Below are 14,732 nucleotides of genomic sequence, written 5' to 3' on the forward strand. Positions count from 1 at the left end.
GGGTGAACTGAATGCAAAGGTGAGTAATGTGGCAGTTGAGAGAATAATTGCTATATTGGGGTGTTTAGCTTTGTAAATGGAAATGGTGAAGAGCTTGTAGATTTATGTGCTGAAAAAGGAATTGTGATTGGGAATACCTGGTTTAAAAGGAGAGATATACATAAGCATACGTATGTAAGTAGGAGAGATGGCCAGAGAGCGTTACTGGATTATGTATTAATTGATAGGTGTGAAAAGAGAAATTTTTGGATGTTAGTGTGCTGAGAGGTGCAACTGGAGGGATGCCTGATCATTATCTTGTGGAGGCGAAGGTGAAGATTTGTAGAGGTTTCCGGAAAAGAAGAGAAAATGTTGGGGTGAAGAGAGTGGTGAGAGTAAGTGAGCTTGGGAAGGAGACTTGTGTGAGGAAGTACCAGGAGAGACTGAGTATAGAATGGAAAAAGGTGAGAACAAAGGAGATAAGGGGAGTGGGGGAGGAATGGGATGCATTTAGGGAAGCAGTGATGGCTTGCGCAAAAGATGCTTGTGGCATGCGAAGCGTGGGAGGTGGGCAGATTAGAAAGGGTAGTGAGTGGTGGGATGAAGAAGTAAGATTATTAGTGAACGAGAAGAGAGAGGCATTTGGACGATTTTTGCAGGGGAATAATGCAAATGAGTGGGAGATGTATAAAAGAAAGAGCCAGGGGGTCAAGAGAGAGGTGAAAGAGGTGAAAAAGAGGGCAAATGAGAGTTGGGGTGAGAGAATATCATTAAATTTTAGGAAGAATAAAAAGATGTTTTGGAAGGAGGGAAATAAAGTGCGTAAGACACTGGAACAAATGGGAACATCAGTGAAGGGGGCTAATGGGGAGATGATAACAAGTAGTAGTGATGTGAGAAGGAGGTGGATTGAGTATTTTGAAGTTTTGTTGAATGTGTTTGATGATAGAGTGGCAGATATAGGGTGTTTTGGTCGAGGTGGTGTGCAAAGTGAGAGGGTTAGGTAACATGATTTGTTAAACAGAGAAGAGGCAGTAAAAGCGTTGAGGAAGATGAAAGCCGGCAAGGCAGCGGGTTTGGATGGTATTGCAGTGGAATTTATTAAAAAAGGGGGTGACTGTGTTGTTGACTGGTTTGTAAGGTTATTTAATGTATATATGATTCATGGTGAGGTGCCTGAGGATTGGCGGAATGCTTGCATAGTGCCTTTGTACAAAGGCAAAGGGGACAAAGGTGAGTGCTCAAATTACAGAGTTATAAGTTTGTTGAGAATTCCTGGTAAAGTATATGGGAGGGTATCGATTGAGAAGGTGAAGGCATGTACAGAGCATCAGATTTGGGAAGAGCAGTGTGGTTTAAGAAGTGTTAGAGAATGTGTGGATCAGGTGTTTGCTTTGAGGAATGCATGTGAAAAATACTTAGAAAAGCAAATGGATTTGTGTATAGCATTTATGGATCTGGAGAAGGAATATGACAGAGTTAATAGAGATGCTCTGTGGAAGGTATTAAGAATATATGGTGTGGGAGGCAAGTTGTTAGAGGCAGTGAAAAGTTTTTTATCGAGGATGTAAGGCATGTGTACGTGTAGGAGAGAGGAAAGTGATTGGTTCTCAGTGAATGTAGGTTTGCGGCAGGGGTGTGTGATGTCTCCATGGTTGTTTAATTTGTTTATGGATGGGGTTGTTAGGGAGGTGAATGCAAGAGTTTTGGAAAGAGGGGCAAGTATGCAGTCTGTTGTGGATGAGAGAGCTTGGGAAGTTAGTCAGTTGTTGTTCGCTGATGATACAGCGCTGGTGGCTGATTTATTTGAGAAACTGCAAAAGCTGGTGACTGAGCTTGGTAAAGTGTGTGAAAGAAGAAAGTTAAGAGTAAATGTGAATCAGAGCAAGGTTATTACGTACAGTAGGGTTGAAGGTCAAGTCAATCGGGAGGTAAGTTTGAATGGAGAAAAACTGGAGGAAGTAAAGTGTTTTAGATATCTGGGAGTGGATCTGGCTGCGGATGGAAACATGGAAGCGGAAGTGAATCATAGGATGGTGGTGGGGGCGATAATTCTGGGAGCCTTGAAGAATGTGTGGAAGTCGAGAACATTATCTCGGAAAGCAAAAATGGGTATGTTTGAAGGAATAGTGGTTCCAACAATGTTGTATGGTTGCGAGGCGTGGGCTATGGATAAAGTTGCGCGCAGGAGGGTGGATGTGCTGGAAATGAGATGTTTGAGGACAATATTTTGGTGTGAGGTGGTTTGATCGAGTAAGTAATGTAAGGGTAAGAGATATGTGTGGTAATAAAAAGAGTGTGGCTGAGAGAGCAGAAGAGGGTGTTTTGAAATGGTTTGGTCACATGGAGAGAATGAGTGAGGAAAGATTGACCAAGAGGATATATATGTCAGAGGTGGAGGGAACGAGGAGAAGTGGGAGACCAACTTGGAGGTGGAAAGATGGAGTGAAAAAGATTTTGTGTGATCGGGGCCTGAACATGCAGGAGGGTGAAAGGCGTGCAAGGAATAGAGTGAATTGGAACGATGTGGTATACCGGGGTCGACATGCTGTCAATGGATTGAGCCAGGGCATGTGAAGCGTCTGGGGTAAGCCAAGGAAAGTTCTGTGAGTCCTGGATGTGGAAAGGGAGCTGTGGTTTCGGTTCATTATTACATGACAGCTAGAGACTGAGTGTGAACGAATGGGGCCTTTGTTGTCTTTTCCTAGCGCTACCTCGCACACATAAGGAGCAGGGGGTTGTTATTTCATGTGTGACGAGGTGGCGATGGGAGTGAATAAAGGCAGCCAGTATGAATTATGTACATGTGTATATATGTATATGTCTGTGTGTGTATATAGATATGTATACGTTGAGATGTATAGGTTGTATATTTGCGCGTGTGGACGTGTATATATATACATGTGTATGTGGGTGGGTTGGACCATTCTTTCGTCTGTGTCCTTGCGCTACCTCGCTAACGCGGGAGACAGCGTCAAAGCAAAATAGATAAATAAATGAATAAGATTATATATATATATTATATATATATATATATATATATATATATATATATATATTATATATATATATTTTTTTTTTTTTTATACTTTGTCGCTGTCTCCCGCGTTTGCGAGGTAGCGCAAGGAAACAGACGAAAGAAATGGCCCAACCCCCCCCCCCCCATACACATGTACATACGTCCACACACGCAAATATACATACCTACACAGCTTTCCATGGTTTACCCCAGACGCTTCACATGCCTTGATTCAATCCACTGACAGCACGTCAACCCCTGTATACCACATCGCTCCAATTCACTCTATTCCTTGCCCTCCTTTCACCCTCCTGCATGTTCAGGCCCCGATCACACAAAATCTTTTTCACTCCATCTTTCCACCTCCAATTTGGTCTCCCTCTTCTCCTCGTTCCCTCCACCTCCGACACATATATCCTCTTGGTCAATCTTTCCTCACTCATTCTCTCCATGTGCCCAAACCATTTCAAAACACCCTCTTCTGCTCTCTCAACCACGCTCTTTTTATTTCCACACATCTCTCTTACCCTTACGTTACTTACTCGATCAAACCACCTCACACCACACATTGTCCTCAAACATCTCATTTCCAGCACATCCATCCTCCTGCGCACATCTCTATCCATAGCCCACGCCTCGCAACCATACAACATTGTTGGACCCACTATTCCTTCAAACATACCCATTTTTGCTTTCCGAGATAATGTTCTCGACTTCCACACATTTTTCAAGGCTCCCAAAATTTTCGCCCCCTCCCCCGCCCTATGATCCACTTCCGCTTCCATGGTTCCATCTGCTGACAGATCCACTCCCAGATATCTAAAACACTACATATATATATATATATATATATATATATATGATTCATGTGAGAAACTGCAGAAGCTGGTGACTGAGTTTGGTAAAGTGTGTGAAAGAAGAAAGTTAAGAGTAAATGTGAATAAAAACAAGTTTATTAGGTACAGTAGGGTTGAGGGTCAAGTCAATTGGGAGATAAGTTTGAATGGAGATAAACTGGAGGAAGTAAAGTGTTTTAGATATCTGGGAGTGGATATGGAAGCGGATGGAACCATGGAAACGGAAGTGAATCATAGGGTGGGGGAGGGGGCGAAAATCCTGGGAGCCTTGAAGAATGTGTGGAAGTCGAGAACATTATCTCGGAAAGCAAAAATGGGTATGTTTGAAGGAAAAGTGGTTCCAACAATGTTGTATGGTTGCGAGGCGTGGGCTATGGATAGAGTTGTGCGCAGTAGGGTTGATGTGCTGGAAATGAGATGTTTGAGGACAATGTGTGGTGTGAGTTGGTTTGATCGAGTAAGTAATGTAAGGGTAAGAGAGATGTGTGGAAATAAAAAGAGCGTGGTTGAGAGAGCAGAAGAGGGTGTTTTGAAATGGTTTGGGTACATGGAGAGAATGAGTGAGGAAAGATTGACCAAGAGGATATATGTGTCGGAGGTGGAGGGAACGAGGAGAAGTGGGAGACCAAATTGGAGGTGGAAAGATGGAGTGAAAAAGATTTTGAGTGATCGGGGCCTGAACATGCAAGAGAGTGAAAGGCGGGCAAGGAATAGAGTGAATTGGATCGATGTGGTATACCGGGGTTGACGTGCTGTCAATGGATTGAATCAGCGCATGTGAAGCGTGTGGGGTAAACCATGGAAAGTTGTGTGGGGCCTGGATGTGGAAAGGGAGTTGTGGTTTCGGGCATTATTGCATGACAGCTAGAGACTGAGTGTGAACGAATGGGGCCTTTGTTGTCTTTTCCCAGCGCTACCTCGCACACATGAGGGGGGAGGGGGATAGTATTCCATGTGTGGCGAGGTGGCGATGGGAACAAATGAAGGCAAACAGTGTGAATTGTGTGCATGGGTATATATGTATGTGTCTGTGTGTGTATATATATGTGTACATTGAGATGTATAGGTATGTATATTTGCGTGTTTGGACCTGTATGTACATACATGTGTATGGGGTGGGTTGGGCCATTTCTTTCGTCTGTTTCCTTGCGCTATATATATATATATATAAATATATATATATATATATATATATTGCATGCGTTTTACATATATATATATATATATATATATATATATATATATATATATATATATATATATATATATATATATATATATATATATATATATATATATATATATATATATATATATATATATATATATATACATATATATATATATATCTCTTCTCCAACAGCCTACTCAGCCAGCCAGGTCTCTTCTCCAACAGTCTACTCAGCCAGCCAGATCCCTTCTCCAACAGCCTACTGCGCCAGTTTACCTCCCTGTTCTGTGCCTCAGGCTACACGAGAGCCAGCGTCTGATTTTCATACAGCTGACACGACTCCCTTAGTTCCACCCTACAACACAACCTGGATCCCCTCCTCTCCTGTGCCTTTCACCACACCCTCCTCCCGCAGTACTCCCTCCATTGCTCCATCCTCCCGCAGTGCGCCCTCCACCACTCCCTATCCCCTTGCTGCGCCCTCCGCCTCAACACCACAGTTGATTCCTCGTTCTCCCAATGCTTCCAACCAATTATGCTGTGCGAGCCTCGCGGACCAACACCACCACACTTGTCCGGAAAGCGCTCACAGAACGCTCCACGTTGCTCGTCCGCTACACAGGAGCAGCTTACCCTGGAGCTCTGGTGGCCTGGCCTCGTCTGGTGGCCTGGCCTTGTCTCATGTTGCCTACAGTACTCGGAGAACCTACGCTGAAAACTCAAAGTACGAGTACATAACGAGCTACGAGTTTCTTCGTAGGGTACATGATCTCGCTTTGGTTATGGCCAGCCAGAGGCTTTCTCTACGTTACCTGCAGAACCTGTCTTGCCCCGCACGTTGTCTCATCCAGGGAAGGATTTGGAAGTGGTTCAGATGCATCAAATCTCCATGGTCCCGAGAGATTACCCCGGTCTTTCGACAGTACTGCAAGAAGTTCATCATGGCTATGCTGTGCCCGCAGCAGGCGCCGAGCAAGGTCATCACTGTGGCAACGATGGTGGACACCGTTGAGAAGAAAGCCTATGCTGACGACCCGAACTTTAAGATGTACTACTGCTGGCAACTAGCCACCGTCCTATGTCTCATACTTGAGGAGTTGGGAAGCATCGGTCTGGCTAGATGACGGAGGGGCGAAGGTGGCATCCGCGAGACGTGTTGTTCGCGCACCACGTTGACAGTTGGACAAACGTTGAGTCGAAACTTTGAATCCGTCCATCATCATCAGCTCGCCTTGTGATGCCACGACTGTGTGTGTGTGTGTGTGTGTGTGTGTGTGTGTGTGTGTGTCGCAGCCGTCCGGGTGTATCTGCCACCTTTCTGTACTTAACTCAGCTGGACGAGTCTGCGCCTTCATGACCTTCAGTTCTCACTGTGGGAACTGCAGGTCTCATCTTCGACGCTGTCTAGGTCTTCGCTGGAAGGCCGTCTTGTAATATGTTACACACACACTCTTGTGTATCTTAGACCGCCATAGTTTCATATCTTTGTTGTGTAACTGTCCATGTATTTGGTGATATATATATATATATATATATATATTATCCCTGGGGATAGGGGAGAAAGAATACTTCCCACGTATTCCCTGCGTGTCGTAGAAGGCGACTAAAAGGGGAGGGAGCGGGTGGCTGGAAATCCTCCCCTCTCGTTTTTTTTTTTTTTTTTTTTTTTTTTTTTTTTTTTTTTTAATTTTCCAAAAGAAGGAACAGAGAAGGGGGCCAGGTGAGGATTTTCCCTCTAAGGCTCAGTCCTCTGTTCTTGACGCTACCTCGCAAATGCGGGAAATGGCGAATCGTATGAAAAAAAAAAAAAATATATATATATATATATATATATATATATATATATATATATATATAATATATATATATATATAATATATATTGTATGCGTTTTACATTTTTTATCCAAGTTTTTTGACGTAGTTTTTTCTCTGTATCCTTGAGTGAAATATAATGGAATATATTTGATAACGTGTTTCAGCACCCAACCAATGAGATAATAATATTGCAAAAATAAGGGAACTTGAAAAAGTTCAGTTACTATAAATATGCTGTCGTATTCAATTCTATGTGTATTAGAGTAAACCTGCTCCCAGCTTACACCAAATTAAGACTACACGACCGAGCAATACAGCAACTCATGATTCCGAAGGAGGTTGATAGAGGAAGAAATGCGTTTGAAAGAAAGACAAATGGAAAAACTGAAAGAAGAATTGGAAGAAACTTTTGTGAAATATAATATAGTTGAAACTGACCATGACTTAAGATACCGCACACAGGAGGTCCTTCATAATATTATTGAGACATACTAGGACCACTGAAACTCGCATCATGAAGGAACAATCCAGGTTATATGTAGGCTCGCTTGCCACTCAACCTGCAGACAGTTTTACTAATCTTTCAAGGAAGTATTGTCCGAGGATCAGATAGAATTCCTAAATCTTGGAATCAATTGTCACCCAGCACCAAAATATGAACAGGCTAACAAGAAGACGGAACTCTCCATCCTCCATGATGACTTATGCAAATTGCATACAAACGGGAAAATTATGGTCAACTCCGACTTACAGGAACAGTTAGAGGTGGAGAGTACAAAAAGCAGGCATCGTCTTTCGAAAGGACGGCTCACACCACGTCTATGGGAAGCGGGGAACCAATTGCGTTATAATGACATGATCATTGTTAGGCGTGCAGAAAAGTCAAACACTTGCGTCATCCTGACCGAAATGATTACTAAGAGAATCGTGAAACCATACTGCAAGATTCTACTACATTTCAACAGCTTTCAGGAAATCTCGAGTATAGACTCAAAATGCGCCTTCATTCATTAATTACGTCCACAAACGCAGTGAAGAATGACATCAAATTCGATCTTCTCAAGAGTGACTTCGAACCAGGATATTTCTACGGAAACATCAAAACACACACACGCAAGGAGATCCCGTAAGGGCGATCACATCCCACTTCCCTTCCCCTACATAGAGGTTAGTCCAGAAGCTAAACCAAGTGTTCTCACCATACATCCCAACAACTTACTCCTTACTATTGACTGAAGAGCTTATTGACATCCTAAGAAACAAAGAACAACATGACATCACAACTTCCCTGGATGTGGCGTCTCTCTTCACAAATGTACTAGTGGAGAGGACAACAGACATTATCCTGGATTATGTATACCAACAAAAAGTCTTGCCTTCCCTGAAGATGCCCAGATACATATCAAGAAAAAAGTTACGTGTCTGCACCATGGAAGCATCTTTCAGATGTCTGCAAGGCAAGCTTTACCAGCAGGTGGACATGATATCCAGGGGGTTCTCTTTGCTCAGACATTTATGTCCTATGTCGTAACTAAGGCATGACACCCTAAACTTATTGCAGATATATAGACGATATCTTTCTCTGGGTAAGTAACAAACTCGCTGGAAAACCTCTGTAACCGACTCTAAGAATCTTCAGGCTTAAGATTTACAGTAGAGTTGAATGACAAAGGAACGATTCCTTTCTTGGATGTAATGGTTAGCGCCTCAACAGGATCTTTCGTTATCGACGTTACCAAATATCCCACCAACCAAATCAAAATTATAAATGGAATAAGTGAATGAACTCCAATTACAGGAGGAGTGTCACTCGTGCATGCATGAGGCCAACAACAACTGACTCACTTTCCAAGCTCTCTCATCCACGACAGACTGCATACTTGCCCCTCTCTTCAAAACTCTTGCATTCACCTCCCTAACAACCCCATCCGTAAACAAATTAAACAACCATGGAGGCATCACGCACCCCTGCCGCAAACTGACATTCACTGAGAACCAATCACTTTCCTCTCTTCCTACTCGTACATATGCCTCACATCCTCGAGAAAAACTTTTCACTGCTTCTAACAACTTGCCTGCCATACCATATATTCTTAATACCTTGCACAAAGCATCTCTATCAACTCCATCATATGCCTTCTTCAGATCCATAAATGCTACATACAAATCCATTTGCTTTTCTGAGTATTTCTCACATACATTCTTCAAAGCAAACACCTGATCCACACATCTTCCACTTCTGAAACCACACTGCTCTTCCCCAATCTGATGCTCTGTACATGCCTTCACCCTCTCAATCAATACCCTCCCATATGATTTCCCAGGAATACTCAACAAACTCTTACATTAGCATTTTTGCTCTCCGAGATATCGTTTCTCGCCTTCCACACGTTCTTCAACGCTCCCAGAACCTTCGCCCCCTCCCCCACCCTGTGACTCACTTCCCGCATCCATAGTTCCATCCACTACTGAATCTACTCCAAGATATCTGAAACACTTCACTTCCTACAGTTTTTCTCCCTCAACCCTACTGAACCTAATAACCTTGCTCTTATGTACATTTACTCTTAGCTTCCCAAGCCCTCTTATCCACAATAGACTGTATACTTGCTCCTCTCTCCAAAACTCTTGCATTCACCTCCTTAACAACCCCATCCACAAACAAATCAAACAGCCATGTAGATATCAAGCACCCCTGCCGCAAACCGACATTTACCGGGAAATAATCACTCTCCCCTCTTCCTACTCGTGCATATGTCTTACATCCTAGATGAAAACTTTTTACTGCTTCTAGCAACTTACCTCCCACACCATATAATCTTAATACCTTCCACAGAGCATCTCTATCAACTCTATCATATTCTTTCTCAAGATCCATAAATGCTGCATGCAAATTTATTCGTGTTTCTAAGTACTTCTCACATACATTCTTCAAAGCAAACACCTGATCCACACATCCTCTACCACTTCTGAAACCACACTGCTCTTCCCCAATCAGATGATCTGTACATGCCTTAACTCTCTCATTCAATACCCTCCTATATAATTTTCCAGGAATACTCAACAAACTTATACCTATGTAATTTGAACACTCACCTTAATTCCCAGAGTTTATTGATGATGAGTTTGAGAGGATATATTCTCTTGGATCTAAGTTAAACTGCCTAGATCTTTCATTGATAAATCTATTAAGATAGCAAAGAAATGAATTTATAGGGTTGAACCCATACCTCCCATTGACACCAAGACTCTTTCAGTTCTCCCTTTTAATAATGATTTTACTTTACTTCCCATGTTGCTTGAATCCTTTAATGTAAATGTTGCCGTCGGCATCAATAATACTATAATGAATATCTTAATCAGGAATTCACCAGAAAATTCTCCTTGATGCATCTATAAAGTGCCATGTAAAAATTGTGCTAAGTTTTATGTTGGGCAGACCGGTAAGGATCTTTCTGTTAGACTTAAACAACCTAAATATAGTATACGAACGGGACAAGAATCTAATGTCTTGTTTAACCACGTTAAAAACTATGATCATTGTATTGACTGGAGTAATGCTATTTCAGTTATTAACTCTAACTCTTTTACCAGGAGAAATATCTTCTATTATCAAATACACAAAAAATTATAATGTTAATATTAGTGATGGTCTACACAAATTAGATAACTTTATTGTTGATAAAATTTGTAAACAATTCACCTTCTTGTCCACAAAATAGGTTTATGATACGCTCGTTGTCAGTCTTGGAAAATCACATGTTTACCATATGGCGTCCTAGCTACGTCTCGTCGTTGCATATGAACTGACTTATATTCCTCTCTTGCGTCTCCCCTGATGATGTGATTATTACACGAAAGTGCACTTGGGAACTTATCCTGTTTCATTAACCCCACGGACTCACGGGAATATAATTGATCAAGTGCATAATTGTGATCCTTCCCAATATATATATATATAAATATATATATATATATATATATATATATATATATATATATATATATATATATATATATATATATATATATATATATATATATATATATATCTTTTTCTTTTCTTTCACACTATTCGCCATTTCCCACATCAGCGAGGAAGCGTTAAGAACAGAGGACCGGGCCTTAGAGGAATATCCTCACCTGACTCCCTTCTCTGTTCCTTCTTTTGAAAAAAAAAAAAAGAGAGAGGGAAGGATTTTCAGCCCCCTGCTCCCTTCCCTTTTAGTTGCCTTCTACGACACGCAGGGAATCCGTGGGAAGTATACATATATATATATATATATATATATATATATATATATATATATATATATATATATATATATATATATATATATATATATATATATATATATATATATATATATATATATATATATATATATATTTTTTTTTTTTTTTTTTTTTTTTTTTTGCTTTCTCGCTGTCTCCCGCGTTTGCGAGGTAGCGCAAGGAAACAGACGAAAGAAATGGACCAACCCACCCCCATACACATGTATATACATACGTCCACACACGCAAATATACATACCTACACAGCTTTCCATGTTTTACCCCAGACGCTTCACATGCCTTGATTCAATCCACTGACAGCACGTCAACCCCGGTATACCACATCGCTCCAATTCACTCTATTCCTTGCCCTCCTTTCACCCTCCTGCATGTTCAGGCCCCGATCACACAAAATCTTTTTCACTCCATCTTTCCACCTCCAATTTGGTCTCCCTCTTCTCCTCGTTCCCTCCACCTCCGACACATATATTCTCTTGGTCAATCTTTCCTCACTCATTCTCTCCATGTGCCCGAACCATTTCAAAACACCCTCTTCCGCTCTCTCAACCACGCTCTTTTTATTTCCACACATCTCTCTTACCCTTACGTTACTTACTCGATCAAACCACCTCACACCACACATTGTCCTCAAACATCTCATTTCCAGCACATCCATCCTCCTGCGCAAAATTCTATCCATAGCCCACGCCTCGCAACCATACAACATTGTTGGACCCACTATTCCTTCAAACATACCCATTTTTGCTTTCCGAGATAATGTTCTCGACTTCCACACATTCTTCAAGGCTCCCAGAATTTTCGCCCCCTCCCCCACCCTATGATCCACTTCCGCTTCCATGGTTCCATCCGCTGCAGATCCACTCCCAGATATCTAAAACACTTCACTTCCTCCAGTTTTTCTCCATTCAAACTCACCTCCCAATTGACTTGACCCTCAACCCTACTGTACCTAATAACCTTGCTCTTATTCACATTTACTCTCAACTTTCTTCTTTCACACACTTTACCAAACTCAGTCACCAGCTTCTGCAGTTTCTCACATGAATCAGCCACCAGCGCTGTATCATCAGCGAACAACAACTGACTCACTTCCCAAGCTCTCTCATCCCCAACAGACTTCATACTTGCCCCTCTTTCCAAAACTCTTGCATTCACCTCCCTAACAACCCCATCCATAAACAAATTAAACAACCATGGAGACATCACACACCCCTGCCGCAAACCTACATTCACTGAGAACCAATCACTTTCCTCTCTTCCTGCACGTACACATACCTTACATCCTCGATAAAAACTTTTCACTGCTTCTAACAACTTGCCTCCCACACCATATATTCTTAATACCTTCCACAGAGCATCTCTATCAACTCTATCATATGCCTTCTCTAGATCCATAAATGCTACATACAAATCCATTTGCTTTTCTAAGTATTTCTCACTTACATTCTTCAAAGCAAACACCTGATCCACACATCCTCTACCACTTCTGAAACCACACTGCTCTTCCCCAATATGATGCTCTGTACATGCCTTCACCCTCTCAATCAATATCCTCCCATATAATTTGCCAGGAATACTCAACAAACTTATACCTCTGTAATTTGAGCACTCACTCTTATCCTCTTTGCCTTTGTACAATGGCACTATGCACGCATTCAGCCAATCCTCAGGCACCTCACCATGAGTCATACATACATTAAATAACCTTACCATATATATATATATATATATATATATATATATATATATATATATATAAATATGTACATATATCTTACTTTTAAACTATTCGCCATTTACCGCATTAGCGAGGTAGCGTTAAGAACAGAGGACTGGGCCTTTTTTGGAATATCCTCACCTGGCCCCCTCTGTTCCTTCTTTTGGAAAATAAAAAAAAAAAAACGAGATGGGAGGATTTCCAGCCCTCGCTCCCTCATATATATATATATATATATATATATATATATAATTATATATATATATATATATATATATAATATATATATATATATATATATATTATATATATATATATATATATATACATATATATATATATATATATATATATATATATATATATATATATATATATATATATATATATATATGTATATATGTATATATATATATATAGGGGCAAGTATGCAATCTGTTGTGGATGAGAGAGCTTGGGAAGTGAGTCTGTTGTTGTTCGCTGATGATGCAGCGCTGGTGGCTGATTCATGTGAGAAACTGCAGAAGCTGGTGACTGAGTTTGGTAAAGTGTGTGAAAGAAGAAAGTTTAGAGTAGATGTGAATAAAAGCAAGGTTATTAGGTACAGTAGGGTTGAGGGTCAAGTCAATTGGAGATAAGTTTGAATGGAGAAAAACTGGAGGAAGTAAAGTGTTTTAGATATCTGGGAGTGGATCTGGCAGCGGATGGAATCATGGAAGCGGAAGTGAATCATAGGTGGGGGAGGGGGCGAAAATCCTGGGAGCCTTGAAGAATGTGTGGAAGTCGAGAACATTAACTCGGAAAACAAAAATGGTATGTTTGAAGGAAAAGTGTGTTCCAACAATGTTGTATGGTTGCGAGGCGTGGGCTATGGATAGAGTTGTTCGCAGGAGGGTGGATGTGCTGGAAATGAGATGTTTGAGGACAATATGTGGTGTGAGGTGGTTTGATCGAGTAAGTAATGTAAGGGTAAGAGAGATGTGTGGAAATAAAAAGAGCATGGTTGAGAGAGCAGAAGAGGGTGTTTTGAAATGGTTTGGGTACATGGAGAGAATGAGTGAGGTAAGATTGACCATGAGGATATATGTGTCGGAAGTGGAGGGAACGAGAAGTGGGAGACCAAATTGGATGTGGAAAGATGGAGTGATAAAGATTTTGAGTGATAGGGGCCTGAACATGCAGGAGGGTGAAAGGCGGGCAAGGAATAGAGTGAATTGGATCGATGTGGTATACCGGGGTCGACGTGCTGTCAGTCGATTGAATCAGGGCATGTGAAGCGTCTGGGGTAAACCATGGAAAGTTGTGTGGGGCGTGGATGTGGAAAGGGAGCTGTAGTTACGGGCATTATTACATGATAGCTAGAGACTGAGTGTGAACAAATGGGGCCTTTGTTGTCTTTTCCTAGCGCTACATCGCGCACATGAGGGGGGAGGGGGATGTTATTCCATGATGGGAATAAATAAAGGCAGACAGTATGAATTATGTACATGTGTATATGTATATGTATATGTCTATATGTGTATATATATGTGTACATTGAGATGTATATGTATGTATATTTGCGTGTGTGGACGTGTATGTATATGCATGTGTCTGGGGGTGGGTTGGGCCATTTCTTTCGCCTATTTCCTTGCGCTACCTCGCAAACGTTGGAGACAGCGACAAAAAAAAAAATATATATATATATATATATATATATATATATATATATATATATATATATATATATATATATATATATATAACCTTCAACTTATCAGGTTACTTATATATACGTCAACCAACTACAACATTAAAAAAATCCAGCTCATCACATTCATAACCACGATGCAACTGCCACAACGAATATATATATACATATATGTATATATATATA

General features: G+C 41.0%; 1 protein-coding gene across 1 annotated transcript; it reads left to right on the forward strand.

Moving 5' to 3' along the window:
• Positions 1-5,208: 5,208 nt before the first annotated feature.
• LOC139753913 (uncharacterized) lies at positions 5,209-6,703 on the forward strand (the record flags this gene model as incomplete). The annotated part of the gene is made up of 1 exon (XM_071670872.1): positions 5,209-6,703. A coding segment is annotated over one exon (942 nt), but the record flags the coding sequence as incomplete, so codon positions are not given.
• Between the last annotated feature and the right edge of the window lie 8,029 nt (positions 6,704-14,732).

This window comes from Panulirus ornatus, chromosome 16, assembly GCF_036320965.1.
Source record: "Panulirus ornatus isolate Po-2019 chromosome 16, ASM3632096v1, whole genome shotgun sequence".
NCBI classification, from domain to species: Eukaryota; Metazoa; Arthropoda; class Malacostraca; order Decapoda; family Palinuridae; genus Panulirus; species Panulirus ornatus.